This window comes from Hemiscyllium ocellatum, chromosome 19, assembly GCF_020745735.1.
Source record: "Hemiscyllium ocellatum isolate sHemOce1 chromosome 19, sHemOce1.pat.X.cur, whole genome shotgun sequence".
Taxonomy (NCBI): Eukaryota; Metazoa; Chordata; class Chondrichthyes; order Orectolobiformes; family Hemiscylliidae; genus Hemiscyllium; species Hemiscyllium ocellatum.
Window position 1 is genome coordinate 64,020,532 of NC_083419.1, and position 18,531 is coordinate 64,039,062.

Here is an 18,531-nt window from a genome sequence, read left to right on the forward strand (position 1 = left end):
GGATGCTGCCTAACCTGCTGTGCTTTAACCAGCAACACATTTTCAACCTTTTCTCTTTCATTGATTTATCAATGCTTTTACAAATGAAGAAAGAATAATTAGGGCTCAGTGGTTAGCACTGCTGCCTCATAACACCAGGTTCAATTCCAGCACTGGACGACTGTCTGTGTGGAGTTTTCATGTTCTCACCATGTCTCTGTGAGTTTCCTCCAGGTGCTCCAGTTTCCTCCCACAGTCCAATGATGTGCAGGTTAAGTGGATTGGCTATACTTAATTGCCCCTCGTGTCCAGGGATATGTAAGTTAGGTGGATTAGCTATGGTAAATGCAGGGTTACAGGGGTGAGTCTGCATGGGATGCTATTTGGAAAGTGAGCATGAATTTGTTGAGTCAAATGGCCTGTTTCTGCACTGTAGGGATTCTACGATAATTATCTGCTAACTGTTACATAAAGTGAAATGATACTGAGTTAAAGTTATTCTTTTAAGTTTCGGCTGCCTGGCATTAAGTTGGATGTCACGCCAACTTTGCATCGATTGGTAGAGTAAAGCATTGATAGTTTGGAGCTGAGGTTTCTGATATTACTCCTCCCAATGAATAGAAACAGGGAGACTCCCTGGGTCCAATGGCCAACCTTTGTTAGTGGAGGGTAAGCAGCAATAATATTGGGAGATAAACACAGTGGTCAGTTGTTTTCACTTGAGGAGTTTCTTTCAGAGAGTCCTGGCATCAATAATACAATTTTCTCTCACCAATTTCTCCTGGTTTAATTAATGTGGTTTTATTTCCTACTCAGTGCCCAGGGCTTTGTTGATCTTTTGATTACATTACCAATGCAATCACAGGTTGCAGCCTTTCTTGGGGAGCTGGTAGTATGACCATGAAACTGGCTGCTTTTGCTGAATGAAAGGCGCTTTATATCTCTTTCAGTGATGTAAGTTTATAATGTAAACCATCAGCAACATATTTCAGACAGAGGATCAAAATCAATGCATTCAGAGGCCAGGAATTTTTAAGACAAGACAGCTCGCTAAGTATAGGACTGCCCCTTTTTTGACACTTCGATTAACATCACAGTATCATATACAGAGCGAAATATGCCAAGCCACTACAGCACAGAGACAAGAAATAAAAACAAAGTACTAGAGAACATCAGCAGGTCTGGCAGAGACAGAAGCATTTTGAGACTTTTCTTCAGAATGGAGGCACAAGTTGGACAAGCTGAAGAGTTAACTAAAACTTATTTCCAATAGGTAAAACAAGGAAGAACTTGCATTCATGTCATGTACTACATGACTTTGCAATATCCAGAATTGTTATGAAACCAGTCAAGTACTGTTCCTAATCACAGCAACTACGTTAGGCAAGATCCTATAAACAGCGGAACCTCAATTATCCGAATATCAGCTTATCCGAAGGGGGCTCTCAAGGTCCTAATAGTCTCCTGAACAGGGAGCAGCCGTCACAGAAAACTCCAAGCTCCAGAGGAAATCAATTAACTGAAAAATCAGTTATTCGAACGAAATAGTGCCAGCCCACCTCGTTCAGATAATCGAGGTTCCTCTGTACTTAAAAAGAGAAATAACCAGATAAACCACTTCAGTGATACAAACATATGCGTCATGAGCAGGAATAGCCACACAGGGCCTAGAGCTTGCTTGTTGTTCAATAATGGAAGGTGCCAGTGTTGGACTCAGGTGGACAAAGTCAGAAATCAGATGACACCAGGTTGTAATCCAACAGGTTTATTTGAAATTACAAGCTTTCAGAATGAAGGGGCTATGCTCTGAAAACCTGTCATTCAACAAGATCATGGCTGGTCATATTGAAATCTCAAATCCACATTCCCGTCTACCCTTGATAAACTTTCACTTCCTTGCTTAACAAACATCTATCTACCTCTGCCTTAAAAATATTCAAGGATACTGTTTGTACCACCATTCGAAGGAGAGAGCTCTAAAGACAAAATGACTTAATTTGCGTTTTAAATGGATGACCTCTGATTTTTAGACAATGAGATTTCATTTTAGATTCTCCCTTAAAAGGTAACGTCATCTCCATATATAACCTATGAAGACCCTTCAAGATTTTGTGTGTTTCAATCAAGCCACCTCTTATTTTTCTTGACACCAGCAGATAGAAGCTGAGTCTGTCCAACCTTTCCTCAAAAGACAACCTATCCACTCTGGATTTTAGTCTAGTAAGACCTTCTCTGAATTGTCCCCAACGCATTTACATTATTTCTTAAATAAAGAGATAAATACTGTGCACAACACTCCACACACAGTCTAACCAGTGCTCTAAATAACCTCCCTATTTTTGAATTCAATTTCTCTCATGGTAAATGGTAGTGTTCTGTTAGCTTCCTTGTCTGAGGTTAAATGTTGATGAGGACACTAAAAGAAACTGCCTTAGTCACTAGATTCTAGAAGCACCTCTTTGATCAAAATATGATTGAGGTTCATTTCAAAAGCAGTGAGCTGATGGTGTGAAGAGACAGTAATGTCAGCACTGTGGGTGGCTCAGGAAAAACTGATGGGTTTTCTTCACTAGAACCTCATCAGGTTCCTTCAACAGCACTTGCCAAACCCACAATGCTTGCCATCAGAACAACAAGGACAGCAGATGCAAGAGAACACCCCCACGTACAAGTTCCCCTCCAAGCCACACACCATCCTGACTTGGAACTGATTACTTTGCTAAATCGCAATCCTGGCAGTCCCTCCCGAAAAGCATTATGGATTGCAACATGTTAAGAAAGTAGCTCATTATCACTTCAAGAACAATTGGGATGGGCAATAAATGCTGGCTTAGCCAGTGATGTATACATCCTATGAAGGAATTACTTTTAAAAAACTGGTATTTAACGGGCATGAAAATATGAGATTAACTCTCTAATTTTTATAGTAACAGCAAAATATAATTCTGAGCAGCCAAATAGTATCCAACGTGGGGAACCCAGCAGACACTCTCCTCACCCTCACCCCATCATTGCCATGCCCATCCAAAAATCCCCTCACCCAGTCTCCCGTCTTCTAATTGTCTCCTAACTCACTTGACCATCTCTACTGACCTCAATCTCACCTGACTGTCCACCCTCATCCAATGTGACATATGTGGTATGCAACTATCTTGACTGAAGTTAATGGCTCCCCACTGATTGTATTATCTCTTGATTGAGCTTTTACCTGGGTGAAAATCATGAAGAAACTCTGACGTCTGTATAAAATATTTCATAGTGGCATATACAATCCTAGCCTTGTATACACTGTACCTATAACTACGTAGATATATGTATAGTAGTGTGCGTGCAATTCATACAGTTGAGATAAATATGAGAGATATATTTAATGGAAAGCTAGATAAACATGAGGGAGAAAAGGGAAATAATCCTGGATCAGACAAAGCTCATATGAAGCATAAACATTGGTGTTGAACATTTGGTTTGAATAGCTATTTTTGTTCTGCACATTGCACTGAACATAGGATAGTGAGTTAGAAAGATATGGCTGTTGAAAAACATGCATGAGTCTCCTACTTTGAAATATACCAACATTTACATCAGTGGTGGACAAGTTGTTGGAGGGGACTCTGAGCAATAGGATTTATGTCTATTTGGAAAGGCAAGGACTAATGAGGGATAGTCAACGTGGCTTTATTCATGAGAAATCATGTCTCACAAACTTGATTCCATTTTTTGAAGTAGTAACGAAGAGAATCAATAAAGGCAGCACTGTCGACATGATCTATATGGACTTCAGTGAGGCATTCAACATGGTTCTGCACAGTTAACAAGGTTAGATCGCATGGAATACAGGGAGAACTAGCTATTTGGGTACAGAACTGGCTCATACGTAAGAGATAGAGGGTGGTAGTGAAGGGTTGCTTTTCACACTAGAGGATTGTGACCAGAGATGTACAGGATCAGTGCTGGGTCCACTGCTTTTTATCATTTATATAAATGATTTGGATGAGGACATAAGAGGTAGGGTTAGTAAGTTTGCAGATGACACCAAAATTGGAGATGTAGTGGACAGCGAACAAAATTACCTCAGATTACAACGGGATCTTGATCAGATGGGCCAATGGACCAAGGAGTGGCAGATGGAGTTTGATTTAAATAAATGTGAGGTGCTGTATTTTGGAAAGGCCAATCAGGGCAGGGCTTATACACTTAATGGTAAGGTCCTTGGGAGTGCTGCTGAACAAAGAGACCTGGGAGTGCAAGTTCATAGTTCCTTGAAAGTGGAGTTGCAGGTAGATAGGATAGTGAAGAAGGCATTTGGTATGCTTTCCTTTATTGGTCAGAGTATTGAGTACAGGAGTTGGGAGATCATGTTGCAGCTGTACAGGATATTGGTTAGGCCACTATTGGGATACTATGTGCAATTCTGGTCTCTATGCTAATAGGAAGGATGTTGTGAAACTTGAAAGGGTTCAGAAAGGATTTACAAGGATGTTGCCAGGGTTGGATGGTTTGAGCCATAGGGAGATGCTGAATAGATTGGGGCTATTTTCCCTGAATCAGCGGAGGCTGAGGGATGACCTTATATAAGTTTATAATATCATGAGTGGCACAGATAGGGTGAATAGACTACGTCTTTTCCCCAGGGTTGGGGGAATCCAAAACTAAACGGCATAGGTTTAAGGTGAGTGTGGAAAGATTTCAAAGAGACATGAGGGACAAGTTTTTCATGCAGAGGATGGTGAATGTATGGAATGAGCTGCCAGAGGAAGTGGTGGAGGCTGGTATAATTATGACATTTAAAAGGCATCTAGAGGCATATATGAATACGAAGGGTTTTGAGGGATATGAGCCAAATGCTGGCAAATGGAACTAGATTAATTTAGATATCTAGTCAGCATGGATAAGTTGGACCAAAGGGTTTGTTTCCATGCTGTACAGCTCTATGACTCTAAATCAGTTCAGATTTTGTGTGGAAGCCTTTGGAATTAGACATAAATGCACACCTTCTTAAAGAGGCAACTGTACTACCCACTGATCCATAGTGACAGACATTGAAAATATGAAATCACAAACAATAAGATGCCAAACGGGAAAAATGAGGCAAAATTACTTGATAATAATAGATCAATCAGGCTAGATGTGGGATTGGACCTGTGATCCACTCCAATTAAAGTGTACCTGATCGTACTCAGAAGCTCCTGGATACAATGGCCACCCCAAGAATAGCTCGGCAATAACACACCCAAGTGACCACATGTCAATGGCCTCACAAAACAGCAGTCCCAGGATGATCTCTGGTGCTCTATTGAGAGAAGAGAAAAAAAGTTAAGGGTTAGGCACACAAACATTCTTCCTTTATTCCATTTTCTCTACCCAGTCACTTATAGTTCTATAGCATTGCCGAATCTCCAGTACCAAACTAACCATCTGCTAGCTCAAATAATAAGGTAACATTCTGGAACAAGAGTTCCAGCTGACTGCTCATGTGCCTCCCACATGTTCAGAAAAATGTGACCAGGTCTCACATTTTCCCCATCTCTTCTTATGGCCTTTACTGGCTCTGAATGGAGGCAACCCCGAAAATAGTATCAACATCAACCATGACCACATTACACCTCCAATATGGAGGGGTGGGGTCGGGTGGTATAACTGGGTGCACTTCAATAATCAGCAGATTGTTAACTGCTTACCTAAGGTATTGGGAGCTGCACAGCTCCAGCATGTGGAACAGAACCGATATCATGGAAAACGTTCTTTGTTTATAGAAAGCGGAAGTTTTGATAAGAAATCTATGCCACAGCAATTATATTTTAATAAGACTAATATTTCCCTAACCTCTTCTGAGGTCCAAATCTCCAATAGCTCTGGCCAATTCTACTATTTAGATATTTAAGTGTTTTTTTTTAATGTTGGCAACTGGAGCAATGGTTGCAGAGTTAGTTCACAATGTGGCTCACTTGTCTCGTTCCCTGCTTCCATTCCCACCCCTCCACACAAATTGGAGAGATGAGGAACAGGTTTTTCTCAGAGGGTTGAGTATTTCCTTCCTAAAAGGCATTGGACGCAGAATACTTAAATGTCTTGAAGGCAGAGGTAGATAGATTCTTGATTACCAAGGAGATGAAAGCTTAAAAAGGATGTACAGAAAAGTAGAGTTGGCGTTAAAATGCCATCAGGCATGATCTTACTCAATGGCAGAGTAGGTTTGATAGCTCAAATGACCTACGGTTGTTCCTCAATCATATGTTTGGAAAACTGATCTCTGATCCTTCCAGGATAATCCAGTTCCTTCAACTTAGCATAGAACAGTGCTATTTCACTCAAAAGGCTTTCACAACCAGCTACCGCAAACGTTTTCTTTGCCAACTGCAAAGATAGAACAGACCTGAACTGAATCTAACTTAACAGGCCAATAGGAAACAAATAAGAATATATAAAAAGGGAAAACACAGTTGAACAAATTAGAGCAAAACCAGAGGTACAGATAGACTACATTAATCCCATATTACAACAGTAAGAATACTTCACTAAATCTGACACACTTTGCCAATGTCCTGAGGTTATAAAATATGCTTTATAAATGCAAAACGTCTTTTATTAGATAGAAAGAATAATAAAAATTTATATAGGTAAATAAATGTACATTTATAAATATAGATAGATAGATAGATAGAAAGATAGAAATTTATATATAGCTAAACATTGAAAAGTGTGTAATAAATTAGAATCAAAGTGGAATTGTATTTCCATGTAGTCTATCTGTACCTCTGGTTTTGCAGGAGTTCCAAGCTTTGTGCTGCGTGAAGTCCTCTAACATTTCTGTGAATTTGCTAAACTAACAGTGTTCCTGCCTATGACTGTGTTTCATTTATTGTTATGTGCAGGCCTGCTATCAGAAGGTAACTTCTATTTTCCATAAACTGTTTTCTTTCCATAACACAGCTCATTGATAGCCACTAAAGGGAGTTGGACAGAGTATTATGTGCCTGGTCCAAGTCAGCTCTGGTCAAAACAAAGAATTTCAACTGACAAAATAATTTCCTGCTCAAATGTATTACACACAATCTATGATCCGGTCATAACCTTTTTTAAGATTGCATAATACTGTGGAGTTCCTGATTAATCACATGATTGTTGGTCACATTTGTAGCCTACAGATCAAAGGATCAGCCTGCTACATTACCTCACTTTAATTTCTGTTTGCCTTCAGCATAAGTTATTAAATAATGCTGCTCGTGTATTACAATCTGTTAATAAAAGGGAAAGTTAAACACTGCCTCTGTTGTGAAAGCAGAGACAGTGAATAAATTGATTACAGAAAGTAAAAGGCTTTAGATTCGACCATCCAATTTATAATTATTCTGATCTCAGTAAGGACCACAGTGAGGCACCACAACCAACCTTGATGTCTTTGGGTTGGAGGGAAGAATGAGATCTGGAAAGAATGCATAATTAGTTGGTGAGGAGGAAATGTCAGCAAAGTGCTGTGAAAAATTATGCAGTAAAAGAGAATGTTGAGCAGGGAAATGATGCTTCAACAGGAGCAGGACTATTTTCTTTTTCATGTTTGATCATTGATTTTAATTCAGGAGTGCTAGGCTCTGCTTGGAATCTGAAGATGGATGATTTTTGCTTTTATTACCATTACAGTTCAGGCATTATATTGTTCATGCATAAGCTTCCCTCAGAAGATTAAAAAGACCACATTCAATTCATAATTGGCTAGGCGTTAAATGATCCGTCATCTGGAAACAGGTGGACAAAAAAAAACTTTATTTTGTGAAGTCTGTATTCCAGCATGAAGTCAATTTTACAGCACAATTCATTGAACTAATAACAAGATGACCACCATAGATCTGATCTGTCCTGTTAACCCTACATCGCTTGGAAGTTAACAGATCCTTTGCAGTAAAAGAGTATTCATAATGGCAGCAGATATTGTGAAAGAGATTAAAGCGCTGGAAAGAAAACATATTAACCACCTCTGATATCCATGACTTCCTCAGACTTTAGCTTCCTGTGCCCAGTTTCAACTCTACCCCAACACTGTTTAATTCCAACATCTCCCCAGAATCCAACATTCCCCACATAGACTTCATCCAAGACCTGCCCCCTCCCCCAATTCTTCACCTACAGTTTATAGGAGCAGGCTATGGGTTATCTTATTATCTATCACAGTAAGAACTGCCAAAATCAATCTCCGATGTCTGATCACATCTCAAGCCTGATTCTGTGATTCCCTACAACAAGATCAAAAGCAGTCCGAAGCAAAGCTCTGCTTAATTTTGCTTTGCTACTCAACATCACACAATATAAACCCCACCTCCTACCCTTTTCAGACAGCTGAAACATCAACCAAGACCATTTCAGTCTGAATAAGAGGACCAGTTAAGGTGAAAGGCAGAAAGAGATTTGAGGAAAAACAAATTCAACCAAAGAGTGGGAGGGATCCAGAATGCACTGCCTGGGAGGGTAGTTAAGGCAGGTAACCTTAACTCTTTAAAATATTTATAAAAATATTTGAATGAACACTTAAAATGTCGTAACATTCAAGGCTATGGACTGAATGCTGGAAAGTGTATGCAATCTAGATTTAATCCAATTTCAGTGGAGACATTTCATGAGCTGAAGGGCCCCTTCAGTAATATATGATACTATGAACTGCACTCCATTCCCAATACATAGTCATTGAGTCACAGAGTTGTACAGTTATATGGCACAGAAACAGGTCCTCTGGCCTAACTTATCCATACCGACCAGTAAACCGAACTGAACTGACAACTAAACTGAACGAGTCCCATTTGCCTGTGTTTGGTCCATATCCCTCTAAACCTCTCCTATACATGTACCTATTCAAATGTCTCTTACATGGTGCAATTGTATTCACATCCTTATAAATCTTTTCACACCCTATCCAGTTTAATGACATCTTTCCTATAGCAGGGCTACTAGAATTCTCCATGGTATTCCAAATGTGGCCTTACTTTAGATATGACAATACGTCCCAAATCCCATACTCAATGTTCTGACTGATGAAGGCAAGCATGCTAAATACCTTCTTCATCACCCCATCTACCCATGGCACCACTTCCAAGGAACAATGTGCCTGCATCCCTAGGTCTATCTGTTCAACAACACTTCCCATGGGCCTACTAGCAACTGTGTAAGTCCTACCTATGTAGTCTTACCAAGACACCAACACCTCACATTTATCTAAATTAAACTCCATCTGCAACTCCTCAATCCATTGGCCCATCTAATTAAGGTTCCATTGTATTCTGAGATACCTTCTCGACTGTCCACTACATCACCAGTTTTGGTGTCATCTGCAAACTTACTAACCATGACTCCTATATTCTCATTCAAATTATTTATATAAATGACAAACCAACAGTGGGCCCAGTACCAATCCCTGCAGCAGATCGTTGGGCACAATCATAGAGTCAAACAGCCCGAAACAGACCCTTTGGTCTAACCAGTCCATGCTGAACATAATCCCAAACTAAACGAGTCCCATCTCCCTGCGCCTGGCTCACATCTGTTCAAACCTTTCATATTCATGTGTCTATCCAAATGTCTTTTAAACATTGTAATTGTACTTGCATCCATCAATTTCATTCCACATGTGAACCATCCTGTGTAAAATATTTGCCTCATATCTTTTTAAAATCTCTCTTCTCTCACCTTAATCAAATGATCCCAGTCTCGAAATGCCCCATCCTATAGAAAAGACAACTGTCATTAACTCTATCTATACCTCTCATTATTTTATAAATTTCTATCAGATCACGTCTCAACCTCCAATGCTCCAGTGAAACAAGTCCCAGTCTATCCAGCCTTCCTTTATAATTCAAACCGTTCATACCTGGCAACATCCTGGTAAATTTCTTCTGAACCCTCTCCTGTTTGATAATATTCTTCCTATAACTGGGTGACCATAACTGGACACAGTATTCCAGAAAAAAATCTCACCAATGCCTGCACAACCCCAACTCAAAAGGACTAAACAATGAAGGCAAGTATGCTAATCACCTTTTTAACCACCTGTCTGTCTGTGACATGAATGTTAGCCCTCATGTTTACTGTACAAAGACTTCATATTGTAAAAGCTGTAAAGCACCAATCTGAATTCATTTACTGTTTGCTCCATGAGCTCAGATGTGCAAGTTAGTGATGGTGTGAATACATTGTTAGATGTTAACACTTCAAATGGTATAAAGTGCTGTCACTGTAAATGGTCTCAATGGACAATGCTAAAACTAATTTTTTAAAAGGTTATAGCAGCGTGCCTAGTAAATCACAATTTCATCAGACAGAGCCAACATGGTTTGGTGATAGGAAAATCATTTTTAACTAATTTATTGAAGTTGCTTGTCTAAGTGACAGCCATGGTGGATAGGCAGGAACTGGTGGACAAACCTGAATTTCCTAAAAGCATGTTATAAAATTCCAGAAAGCTTGGTGCACGAGACCAGATTATGTTGGGGGTAAAATATTAACATGGACAAAGGATTGGTTAGCTACCAGGAAGCAGAAAGTAGTTGATATAAACGTGTCTTTCTTGTGTTAGCAAGCTGCCACTCTTATGCACTCCCTCCAGTGCAATCACACCCTTCCTATAGTGCAGTTACCAGAACTGCACACAGTGATTTAGCTGTGGCCTAACCAAAGTTCAGTACAGCTTCAACAAAACTTTCCTGCTCTTATAATCTGTGCCATGACTGAAAAAGGCAAGCATTCCATATGCCACCTTACCTACCCTATTAAATTGTCGTGCCACCTTCAGCGATCTGTGGACAAGCACCCCAAGGTCCCTCTGAGCTTCCTGGTGTCATGCCATTCATTGAGTACTCCCTTGTCTTGCTACTTATTCCAAAGTGCATCACCTCACACTTGTAATGGGTGAATTCCAACTGCCACTGATCTTCCCGTGCGACCAATCCATCTATTGGCCTATCCAGATCAAGATTAAGATAACTTTCTTCACTATCCACTACACCTCCAATTTTGGTGTAATCTGCAAACTTATTAACTATATCTCCTTAGGTCACATTCAAGTCATTTATGTAAATGATGAAAAGTAGTGGACCCAAATGGCATTCTATTGGTCACAGGCCTCTTGTCTGAAAACAATCCTCCACATTGCCCTCAGTCTTCTCGCTTCAAGCCAGTTCTGTATCCAAATGGCTAGTTCTCCCTGTATTCCATGAGAACTAACCTTGCTAGCCAGTCTCCCACAGGGAACCTCGTCGAACGCCTTATTGAAATCCACATAGATCACTCTGCCCTCATCAATCCTCTTTGTTACATTTTCAAAAAGGTCAATCAAGTTTTGTGATCATAATTACTTGCTGTGCCTGCATAGTACCTGTGATCCATTACCAGGTCACCCTTCCAGCTGTAGTGTAGCATTCTGCAATCTCTTTCCGAATAAACATTGTGGTACTTTTCTATTTTTTCTGCCAAAGTGGATGTGTTCATATTTTCCCACACTATACTCCACGTACCAATCTTTTGCTTACTCACTTAAAGAATCAACAAAGAGATTTAGGTATGGTATGTCCTCCTCAGGATTTATTTAATTCTCTATATCTATGACATCAATAAATTTTCAACCATACATTTGAACCCTTCATCTAAGTAACTTGTATAGATTATAAATTGTTGAGGGACAAAAACTGATTCCCAATGGCCAACATTCTTTTTAAATTTTCTGGCTGCTGCATGGAACTGTGAGGTACATGCGCTATTATAGCGTCTGTGATTGGAAGCTTTCCAACAACTGCAGAACATTGCCTATAGTATCCTTTAGTTATCATCTATCAATGCAAACATTTATCAGCAAGCTCTACTTCCTGTTAGTTGACCAATCCATGGTGATATGTTGCCCTTGCTATTTGTTGTGGTCATAGCTGAGATTTCTTTTGTAGATATATTGCCATCAATCCTTCTTATCAGTACTGATTTTTTTTCCCCATTAGTTTCTTCTAATTACGCCAGAGAGGTTAGTTGTGTTTCTGAAAGAAGTTGTCTCCTTTTGATATTGTAATGAGGTAGACATGTGACCCACCCATTTTCACACATGTTTATAGCATCATATTTTTAAATCAAATTCAAACAGACAGTATAGCAGGCTGCAGTTTTGGTGCTGTTTGTTTTAAACCCCAAATTGACTGTATCAAAGAACCTACTATCAACTCCTCATGGTTGCTAGTCAAGAATGTCTGATGATCAGAGCTTGTAGATTTGTTTGTCGTAAGATGTTTGAATAACGTTTTTAAAGTTTGGAAATCAAAAGTATCCTCTGATCTCTCAGTTCCGTAGAGTATTAATTCTATGCAATTGTTTTCATATGTAACTGGTTTTGCTTTCATTGTTTAAATTGTACAATTACTCCAATTCTCTTAAATGTTGAGTCTTCAGCAAGTTTTTTTTTGTAGTTTTTAATATTATTGGTTAATGCAGATAAAGCTCTCTCATTAGGATGCTTTGTTGTTTTAATGAAGATTTTCTTTTTCTATTTTTTTACTTTCATTTTCAGAAAATTTCTTTAATCTCTGTTAATGAAAGTTGAGCACGTCTGTATTTGCATTATCCTTCTTGTGCTGAAAAAGTCATTTTCAATTTTTTTTAAAACATCACTAAAACACTGACTATGGATGGAGGAGATGAGTGTTAATTTGCATCAGTTCTTCCTTCATGTGGTTTGTGCACACATTTTACCAATTTGGATGATTTGATCCCCTTCTCAGTGTTCATACTATTTTAAATTGTGACATAAAGACAGTGCATTGTTACTGCAACTTTAAGAATAGTTTTGGTTGTACAACAAAAATTAGATTGTTACTCAAAAGACTGTCTTTCAATAAAATCTTCTGTCTTTGACTTTTGAGTCTAATTAATCCAATTATACCATTTTTAACATTCTATTTAACAAGTTTTCTCTTCGAGGATTTTTTCACAGCTCTTCCTAATAACTTTAAAAAATTCTAAAAAGGTTTTATTTACTAAACAGATTGATCTAAGCTTTCTTTTGGCTTCTTAGCCTATAATTTACCTTAAAAATGTAAGAATTTTCACCCTTCCTCTGAGGGACACAACTTACTTTGCGTTTTCAATCCACTGTATCCACTTTTAATGATTCAGATTTTTGCCCTTGTAACTTTGGTGAGACTCTGCAGAGTCTTAAGAGCTTTTAAAAATTACTTCAGTCTTTCTAATTGTATTGCACTTCTAGAAGCAGGCTATGTGAACTGCTGGTTGCTGCATGCACAGACGTTAAACGTCTATGTGTTTCTAGAGTACTGAATATTTAAAAGATATACTCACAGTTTTGACTAGTTTTTTTAAACTTTTTTGCTCTTCTCAGATTTCTGTGACTTTTGTAGGGCTCAATATTTCTTCAGGCTAGCAGTGCCTGGTCAAACTCCTTATCACAGGGCAAAAGTGAGGACTGCAGATGCTGGAAAACAGAGGTTAGATTAGAGTGGTGCTGGAAAAGCACAGCCGGTCAGGCAGCATCCAAGGAGCAGGAAAATCGACGTTTCAGGCAAAAGCCCTTCATCAGGACTGAAGCCTCCAGGGTGGAGAGATAAATGGGAGAGGGGTGGGGCTGGGGAGAAGGTAGCAAAGAGGACAATAGGTGGTAGGGATGAAGGTGATAGGTCAGAGAGGAAGGTGGAATGGATAGGTGGGAACGGAGATTGGCAGGTAGGACTGGTCATGAGGATGGTGCTGAGCTGGAAGGTTGGAACTGGGGAAGGTGGGGGGAGGGGAAATGAGGAAACTGGTGAAGTCCACATTGATGCCCTGGGGTTGAAGTGTTCTGAGGCGGAAGATGAGGCGTTCTTCCTCCAGGCATCGGGTGGTAATGGAGTGGCGGTGGAGGAGGCCCAGGACCTGCATGTCCTCAGCAGAGTGAGAAGGGGAGTTGAGATGTTGGGTCACCGCATGGTGGGATTGGTTGGTGCGGGTGTACCAGATATGTTCACTAAAGCACTCTGCGAAAAGGTGTCCAGTCTCCCCAATGTAGAAGAGACCGCATCGGGAGCAATGGATACAATAAATGGCACTGCTAGCCTGAAGAAATGACATTGGATGTGCAGGTGATGGATGTGGACCAGCACCACTCTAATCTAAACTCCTTACCACAGTTTACCTTGAGAATACCATCTCTGCCAGTATGCTATATAACATTATCATATCTACTGGTACTTTCTGGGATATCTTGGTAGATTCATTGCTTCCAACCATCCTCATTGGTATTAGTCTAAGTTACCAAAGCCAAGTGGGGAAGGATGCTCACATTAGCAAAAAAAAAGCCTGAGTTTTGATAAACAGGATAAGTGCATTAAACATTACTTAATGATTATTGTGGTACATGTGAAAAATGGGACCAAACTTTGTAACACTTCAAGCTATACTTAAAAGTGTAACATTCTGGTTCACAAGTTAGGGGCAACTGAACTTGTACACTACTTAGCTCCTCTCAGAAATAATTATTTGAGTTGAATTTATCTCATGACATTAGATAGCCCTTTCAGGTACTAATTGTCTTATATATTTACCCCCTACGTTACAAGCTCTTACTTTGTATCATACCCTTTGATATAGGACCTATCAAACTGGAAACCTAGGTACACCACAATTACAGATTCCTCTTTATTCTCATTGCTCATTATTTCCTCAAAGAGCTGTAATAAATATATTCAATATAACTTCCTTTTCACGAAAACAAGTTGATTCTGCCTAACTATATTCAGATTTTCTAAGTGACCCCGCTTCAAACTCCTTAATAACAGATTCTAGTATTTTAATGATGACAGATGTTGGGCTAAGTGTAGTTACCTGGATTCTGCATCCTTCCTTCCTTGAATAAAAGAGTTGGATTTTACTATTTCCCATTCAGATTGGATTTTTACAGAATAAAATGAATTTGGAGAATTAATATATTATCTCCACAATCACTTCTTTTAGCCCCCTTGGATGAAGTTTATCAGGTCAATAGACAATAGGTGCAGGTGTGGGCCATTCTGCCCTTCGAGCCAGCACCACCATTCATTATGATCATGGCTAATCATCCTCAATCAGTATCCTGTTCCTGCCTTATCCCCATAACCCTTGATTCCACTCTCCTTAAGAGCTCTATCCAACTCTTTCTTGAAAGTATCCAGAAACTGGGCTTCCACAGCCTTCTGGGGCAGAGCATTCTCCACACTCACCACTCTCTGGGTGAAGAAGTTTCTCCTCAACTCTGTTCTAAGTGGTCTACCCCTTATTTTTAAACTGTGTCCTCTGGTTCAGGACTCACCCATCAGCGGAAACATGCTTCCTGCCTCCAGAGTGTCCAATCCTTTAATAATCTTATACATCTCAATCAGATCCCCTCTCAGCCTTCTAATCTCAAGGGTATACAAAGCCCAGTCACTCTAATCTTTCAGCGTAAGATAGTCCCGCCATTCCGGGAATTGACCTCATGAACCTACACTGCATTCGCTCAATAGCCAGAATGTCTTTCCTCAAATTTAGAGACCAAAACTGCACACAATATTCCAGGTGTGGTCTCACCAGGGCCCTGTACAGCTGCAGAAAGACCTCTTTGCTTTGCTTCTATACTCTATTCCTCTTGTTATGAAGGTTAGCATGCTATTAGCTTTCTTCACTGCCTGCTGTACCTGCATGCTTGCTTTCATTGACTGGTGTACAAGAACACCTAGATCTCATTGTACTGCCCCTTTACCAACTTGACTCCATTTAGATAGTAATCTGCCTCCCTGTTCTTGCCACCAAAGTGGATAACCATACATTTATCCACATTAAACTGCATCTGCCATGCATCCGTCCACTCACCTAGCCTGTCCAGGTCATCCTGTATTCTCCTAACATCTCCTCACATTTCACCCTGCCACCCAGCTTTGTGTCATCAGCAAATTTGCTAATATTACTTTTAATACCTTCATCTATATCATTAATGTACATTGTAAAAAGCTGCGGTCCCAGCATTGATCCCTGCGGCACACCACTGCCCTTCTGTGATGATTTGTTAGCCTCTGAGTTCTAACAGTCCCCCAACCCTGGAGATTGTAAATGTTTAAAGTCCACCTCTCCTTCCCTCTTATCTTAATTTACTTTAATTCTGGCATGCTATTTGTATCTTTTACATTGAAGACAGACACAAAATATCTCCTCAAAGTTTAGTCATTTTCTTATTTTCCACTATTGATTCCCCAGACACTCTGTTTAAAGGGCCCACACAGACTTCAGTTACTCCTTTCTTCCCTAAATACTTGCATCTGTACATTTTATGCTCAAATAATTTGAAAGAGCTTTGCAAATAATCAGCTCCTGTGCTCTTTCCCTATAAGCCCAAATATTAAAAAGAAACACTTTAAAGATTTCAATTACATTAAACAGAGTTAATTTCACAAAATCCCAGCTGGGATGTGCATCCAGCAGATATTGATGAAAACAAATCTTAGAAATTAAAGAAAATAAAGTCAGATTTGACTTGAAATAATATTGGAATTGAGAAAAAAAATCCCAGAAAAATAAAGGAATATGTAACAGGATTCTGCAAAAAATGAGAGAGACTGTTCAAAGTTGCAGCAAGGCCCTTTGTTAGAAAGTGAACAGTCAGTATAAGCAAAGCAACGTCATGCCTGTGAGCCCCTAGCACAAGATGTCCTATCGTTCTCACTTCCAAAGCATTCCATCCTGTAACCATTGTCTGGATCCAAAGTGGAATAGACATAAAAGAATCTAGAGTTAAGTTTTTTTTAAAGTAATCTCCTCAATGATGCCTCCTCTGGGATCAACGTAAAATTACTGACAAGCCATTCCAGTTTGTAGAAATGCCTTGTTTTAATCGCTTAAGGGTAATGCACAGCAGCTCAACTTAAGAAAATGAAAGCTGTTAAATTAATTTATGTTTTAATTGGGAATAAAGGCAGTTTTCAGGTCTTGTCTCACGACAGGGTCCATTTGAAATGTTAATTCTAGATTAAATGAAAGGATCACCAAGTAACCATTTAAAAATATAAAGAACATAACAGGCTGAGATCTTGTTAAAGCTCCCTAATTGATGGCTTCCTACAAACGTTTTCTTTTGTTTTAAAATGTGTTCATATTGCAAGGAAAAGTCAATGCCTGAAACTGGATTACTGTGTTTTGATATCAAAGGTGAAAACCAAATGGTAGGAGTTTGATACACAGTGAGGCTGCCTGTATCCAGCCTGTAGCTATTCCCCAGAGATGAACAGAAATTTTTCAGTTGCCTGGTTTCTTTGAATAAGATTATCAAGTGTAAAGGTTATGCTTCAAATAAAAGATCAAATTTCCATAACTAGTTTTCAAGATGAAAGTTAGGTCTGGTTTTGCCTCAACTGTTCCCTTGTTGAATTGCCTAGCCATCTTTCACACCAACCAACATTCTTGTATCAGTGCACCATGATCAGGATGATATTCTAATTCGCACCAAGTTCCAGTCATCTCTTGTTTTGTGCTTATTGATGGAGACTGCCATCCAATCTGGTAGCATGTTGACTACATATTTCTCATTCTTGTTTCAAATCACTCTATAACTTTGCTCCATTCTCTGTCACCTCTTCCAGTCTTCTATGGTTTCTATATTCTTCCAATTCCAGGAAGTCAGGTGACAACCGCAAAGAAAAATGCAACCTGCATTTCCCCATGGCTCTGTGCATTGATATAATGCAATGAGCCACACAGATCAGCAAGAGATAGATTTGAGCTGTAGAGGGCTAGCCAATATTGGTAGCTGCCTGGCCCTTGCCCTTACTTCATGCGTTGAAGGAAATGGAATAAAAGTGGGAGTTCACATTCCTGACTACTGGTGTTTGCTTACATGTATTTGTAACATTACCAAAATGCGGACGATCACTTTTCTCCATTTGTCCAGCAGAGATTGCAGTTGTTGACACTTTGGGCTCTCTGATTCCCTCCTCAAATTGGTCATCTTCTCCATCTTGAAGATAATCCTTAAACTGCCTATTTTTGTTATCATCTCCATTACATATGGTATCAAATTACAGATTTTTGAAAAGCACCTTGGAATGTTTAGCTATATTCGAAAGGTGTTATGTAGGGTCCAAGTAGCTGTTTCAAAATGATGGTGAAGTTGAATCTCATAGTTACTGGGACATTTGGATCATGAAAATGTCAAGCCAAGTTGAATGGGATAGTGGAAATGTGCAAGCGTGCAGGCTTGTATTTGAAAGAATTGGCATTCTTTGGAACAGCAGTTACCATGGGGGGGGGGGGGGGTTGGTGGTGGATGATCAAGGTTGCACTGATGATGCTGAAAGCACCCAATGAAGGAGCAGTACTCTGAAAGCTTGTAATTTCAAAAAAAACCTGTTGGACCATAACCTACTGCCATGTGATGGCTGAAAAAGGAGATTTAGGATGTCATCTACTGTCAGACTTAACTGAAGGTCTGCCTTTGGACAATGTTGGTTTATAGGATTGAAAGTGCTGTAGAAAGATCTATCCCTCTATTTGTGACTTTTTTCTGCAGTGTTTACCTGGAAGTCAGGTGACAACTGC

General features: G+C 39.5%; 1 protein-coding gene across 2 annotated transcripts in view; it reads right to left on the minus strand.

Annotated features, from left to right (window-relative positions):
• Window positions 1-18,531, minus strand: part of hipk2 (homeodomain interacting protein kinase 2) — a 254,949-nt gene that overhangs the window by 60,652 nt on the left and 175,766 nt on the right. For both annotated transcript variants that reach the window (XM_060840009.1, XM_060840010.1), the window contains one exon: window positions 5,146-5,269. In XM_060840009.1, the coding sequence (XP_060695992.1) occupies window positions 5,146-5,269 (124 nt within the window). The remainder of the gene's footprint in view (window positions 1-5,145; window positions 5,270-18,531) is intronic.